At 44.3% G+C, this 4894-nt stretch overlaps 1 protein-coding gene across 1 annotated transcript; it reads left to right on the top strand.

The window, feature by feature from the left end:
• The first annotated feature begins 342 nt into the window (after positions 1-342).
• On the top strand, positions 343-4535 carry LOC144607444 (uncharacterized). The gene is made up of 3 exons (XM_078424306.1): positions 343-1144; positions 1382-3185; positions 4505-4535. Exons 1-3 carry the CDS (start codon positions 343-345, stop codon positions 4533-4535), a joined length of 2637 nt encoding a protein of 878 aa, XP_078280432.1.
• The last annotated feature ends 359 nt before the right edge of the window (positions 4536-4894 follow it).

Raw genomic sequence — 4894 nt, 5'->3', positions numbered from 1 at the left:
GCGTACCGTTTCTCTGGAGAAACTGCAAACTTTTGCTGCATGCAGGGTAAGGTAAACATTGCTCCTCTCTGCACACTACCTGATGAATTGATGAAATTGTACACAATTGACACACCACAAGCAAAAGAGTTCAGAAAGAATATTAGACAATACAACTGCCTCTTTCAAATGACGTCATTCGGTGCCAAGGAAGTTGTGCCACCAAGACCTGGATGGAGTCCTTCAGTCATCATTCAAGGGCAGATTCATCATTACATTGGTCCATTGATGCCTGACCTAGACCAGCCAAGTCAATTCTTGCAGATCTATTTTATGGACCCTCAAGATAGTGTTGAATTGCGAATGGGTATACTGCAAGATGCTGGTATTCAAAGGGAAATTGTTGAGATGCTTGAAAACTTGATGAGACTAAACAACCCTTACATTAATTCAATTAAAGTGGCAAAGGATAGAATTCGAGATTTACCAGAGGCATCCATCGTCATTGATCCAGATCGTCGGCCACCATTTGAACATGAAAGGAGATTTAACAGACAAATTGCCAATGAAGTTGCTGTCATAATACCAAACAATAATGAACCTGAGGCAACATCACGTCACATTATCTTGAAAGAAAGAGGAGGAGGCCTGCGGATCATTTCAGAGTCTCACAGGTCGTATGATAGTCTTCAATATGTTCTTTTCTTTCCGCTTGGAGATGATGGATGGCATTACCAACTCAAAATGCGTAACGGCAGGAAATTGACGGCGATGCGATATTATGCCTATAAGATCATGAATCGTGATAATGAATTTAACCAACTTTTGAGAGGAGGACGACTCTTTCAACAATATGTCGTCGACATGGCTGCTAAGATTGAGAACGATAGGCTCAATTATATTCGCCTAAATCAAGCATCGTTGAGATCAACAACTTACAAAGGCCTGACGGATACCTTAAATGATAATGACGATTTGGATAACATTGGAAAGCGCATAATCCTCTCCTCAACATTTGTCGGTGGACCGAGATACATGATGGAACGATGCCAGGACGCCATGATGTATGTTCGGAAGTACGGCACTGCTTCGTTTTTCATTACGATGACTTGCAATCCGAAGTGGAGCGAGATCCAACGCGGCCTCTTTTTGAATCAGCAGCCATGTGATAGACCAGACTTGATTACAAGGGTCTTCGATCTGAAAAGAAAACTCTTCATCAAGTGCCTTACTGGACCGGATGGCCTCTTTGGAAATTGTATAGCTTTTGTCTTGACTGTGGAATATCAGAAGAGAGGACTGCCTCATTTGCACTGTCTGCTGTGGCTTGACGAAGCGAATAAGCCACGGCCACGAGATGTTGACAGATTTGTGCAAGCTGAAATACCAGACCCGCAGTTAGATCCCGAGCTGCATGGATTGGTACTAAAGCACATGATTCATGGACCGTACTGCAAACACATCTCTCAGTGTTGGAAGAATGGAAGATGCAATAAAAGATTCCCGAAGCCATTTATCGAGAGCACAAGGTGTGGAGATGATTCATATCCTATGTACAGGAGAAGATCTCCGGATATGGGAGGATTTCAAGGACATCAAGAACGACGCCGGCATCGACCTATTACTTCTGAATGGGTTGTGCCCTATAATGCTCAACTCTTGAAGTTGTTCCAATGTCACTTGAATGTTGAGATATGCTCCTCTGTCAAGTCGGTCAAATACGTCATCAAGTACACCTTGAAGGGGAGTGATCAAGCAGTTTTTGGACTTAACAGGGATGACGAGATTATACAGTACTTGACTGGAAGATACATTGGTCCATCAGAAGCAGTGGGATCAATCCTTGGATTTACAACTCATGAGAGACACCCTCCTGTCATTCGACTCCAGGTACATCTACCAGAAGAACAACGAGTCGTTATCACAGCCGATGCTGTTCAGCGGGTTAGAAATGATGATTTCGCGAGAACAACTTTAACTGCATTCATGGAATTGTGTTCTCGAGATCAATTTGCACGGACTTTGTATTACGCTGATGTTCCCCGGTTTTACACGTGGAACAATAAGAAATGGCAAAGAAGGAAGGTTGGAAAGATAGTGGAGGATTTTCCAGGTTTTTTTGAAGTCAACGTTCTGGGACGTGTGTATACAGTTTCTCCAAGATGTGGTGATCTGTACTACTTGAGACTGCTTCTCCATCACGTAAAAGGGCCAGTATCCTTTGATTCATTAAGGACACATGATGGACATATTCTTTCTTCATTCAAAGACGTCTGCATAGAAAGAGGTTTGTTGCAAGATGATGACCATTGGCGACAGACGATGGAAGATGCTGAGAAGACAAAGCTCCCTGGTGCAATAAGAGATTTATTTGTCGTTTTGCTGATGAACGACGAGGTCAACAATCCTCGACAACTATGGGATCGCTTCAAAAATTCCATGTCTGAGAATTTCCTTGAAAAAGAATCGACACTAAGCAGTCATCAAAATATCATGATTGATGAGAGGCATCATGATCAAGCTCTGTTGTATATTCAAGACAAGCTTGCGAATTATAACAAGACCCTGGGATACTTTCATTTGCCCAAACCAAGAAATGGAAGGATGAACATTGTTGACAATCCAGAATTGCTGCATGAGTTGCAGTATAGTGTGCCTGAACAACAGCAGTTTGTTGCAGAGAAGGAGCCGATGCTGAATGCTGAGCAAAGAGTCGTGTATGACCATGTGTGCGGCTGCTTGGATAGGAATGTTCCTTCAATGATTTTCATTGATTCCCCAGCAGGAACGGGAAAGACATTTCTCACAAATTTGATCCTCTCCAAAGTTAGAGGTAAAGGTGATGTTGCGTTTGCTGTAGCATCCTCTGGGATAGCTGCTACATTGATGCCTGGTGGAAGAACTGCACATTCTCGCTTCAAGATACCCATCGAAGTGAGCGAGAATACAATGTGCAACATTGAAAAGAATTCCTACACGGCACAGTTGATCAGGCAAGTGAGACTGATTGTTTGGGATGAGTGTCCGATGATTAGGAGGGAGAGCTTCGAAGCCGTGGATAGAACTCTTCGGGATATATGCACCAAGGATGAGCCTTTTGGCGGTATTATTACCGTTTGTTGTGGTGATTTTAGACAACTCCTTCCTGTTGTGAAAGGGGGAAACGATGCTGATATTGAAAATTCATGCATCAAGAAATCCTACTTGTGGAGGACTTTCACCATGTTCAACTTGAAGAGGAATATGCGATTGGGAGATGGAGAAGACGACTATTCTCAATTTTTGCTGAATGTTGGAGAAGACAGGATTTTGAAAAATGAAGACGATGAGATTGAAATCCCACAAGACATGGTTCTAGCTGGAAGATCACTGGAGGATTGCATGGATTTTATATATCCCACCTTCGACAATCCTGCTGAATTATTCTCAAACCATTGTATCTTGGTTCCACTGAATGACATTATGAGGAGCATCAATTCTAGATGTATCAGATGCTTCCCAGGGATCATGAAGACATACCTTTCGTTCAATGCTGTGACTGAGGGAACTAATGCTACTCACTTCCCAACAGAATTCCTCGATTCAGTGGAGATCTCTGGATTACCACCGCACAAATTGGAGTTGAAAAAGGGATCTCCGATCATTTTAATGAGGAATTTGGCACCACCAAGACTATGCAACGGAACGAGGATGATTGTGGAACAGCTACACAATAATTTGATCGTTGCAAAAATCACCATTGGAGCCTTCAGAAATGAAATTGTGATGATTCCTAGGATACCGCTTACTTTGACAGAAGGCGAAGACATTCCCTTTCAGCGGAGACAATTCCCCGTTCAGACGTGTTTTGCTATGACAATCCACAGAGCACAAGGACAGACCATGGAAAAAGTGTTGATATACCTGGAGAAACCGGTATTTCAGCATGGTCAATTGTATGTGGCTCTTAGCCGAGGAAAGGCTAGGGAAAATGTCAAAGTTTTCCTGAAGGATAGGATATCAACGAAGAATGTTGTCATTCGAAGCGTGCTTCGCTGAGCAATGACTCCCCGAGTGGGACCTGGACCAATGAGGCGTCGAGCGGGAGGTCAGAGCATATTAATCGGCCGCACGTGTGGAGGAGCAGCAGGAGCCAATCAGAATGCACCACGTGGAACCCGGACCAATTAGGCGTTGAGCGTCACGCACAGAACCAGCGGCCTTTTAACGTAAGTAGTAGATCAACGGGCACCGACTTTAGAGGCGCGGATCCGTTGGGTTCACATTGTAACGTCACACACGGATGACGGGCACTGGAGATGGAAAAGTCCTTCTAACGTAAGTATTAGATCAATTGAGGAAGGATATTCTTGCTATGGAGGGCGTGCAGTGTAGGTTCACTAGGTTAATTCCCGGAATGGCGGGACTGTCGTATGTTGAAAGGCTGGAGCGATTGGGCTTGTATACACTGGAATTGTCTATTGTCTATAATTGGCCCCAACTGCACAGGCGCGGACCCGTTGGGTTCGCATTGAGTCACCAACAGCAAAGAGACATCGAGTAGCAGCGAGGACTAGAATGAGGGGGTATGGGGAGAACGAGGGGGTATAGGGAGAAGGCAGGAACGGGGTACTGATTGAGAGTGATCAGCCATCATCGCATTGAATGGCGGTGCTGGCTCGAAGGGCTGAATGGCCTACTCCTGCACCTATTGTCTATTGATATTTCAATATTTTTGAGATCATGCCAAGAGGAGGGAGCAAACAATTCACAGCTTGGTCAAGGAAGGAACGACACAAAGAGACATCGAAAGACAGTGACGAGCAGAAGGGAACAAGAGGAGCAACAACAAATAACTGGACGTGTGAGGATCTAATGCTTTCGTGCCAGGAGGAGGGAGCAAACAATTCACAGCTTGGTCAAGGAAGGAACGACG

This window comes from Rhinoraja longicauda, chromosome 28 (assembly GCF_053455715.1).
Source record: "Rhinoraja longicauda isolate Sanriku21f chromosome 28, sRhiLon1.1, whole genome shotgun sequence".
Lineage (NCBI taxonomy): Eukaryota > Metazoa > Chordata > Chondrichthyes > Rajiformes > Arhynchobatidae > Rhinoraja > Rhinoraja longicauda.
Note: the sequence above shows the minus strand (reverse complement) of the source record. Positions and strands in the feature narration are given on the sequence as shown.

Excerpts from the sequence above, each read along its gene's own strand:
- LOC144607444 (XM_078424306.1), top strand. The coding sequence starts at position 343 with ATGGGTATACTGCAAGATGCTGGTATTCAAAGGGAAATTGTTGAGATG. Across the intron at positions 1,145-1,381 it reads CTTTTTGAATCAGCAGCCAT|ATCCCGAGCTGCATGGATTG; the intron begins GTGATAGACCAG and ends ACCCGCAGTTAG. Across the intron at positions 3,186-4,504 it reads TGCATCAAGAAATCCTACTT|CAAAGAGACATCGAGTAGCA; the intron begins GTGGAGGACTTT and ends AGTCACCAACAG.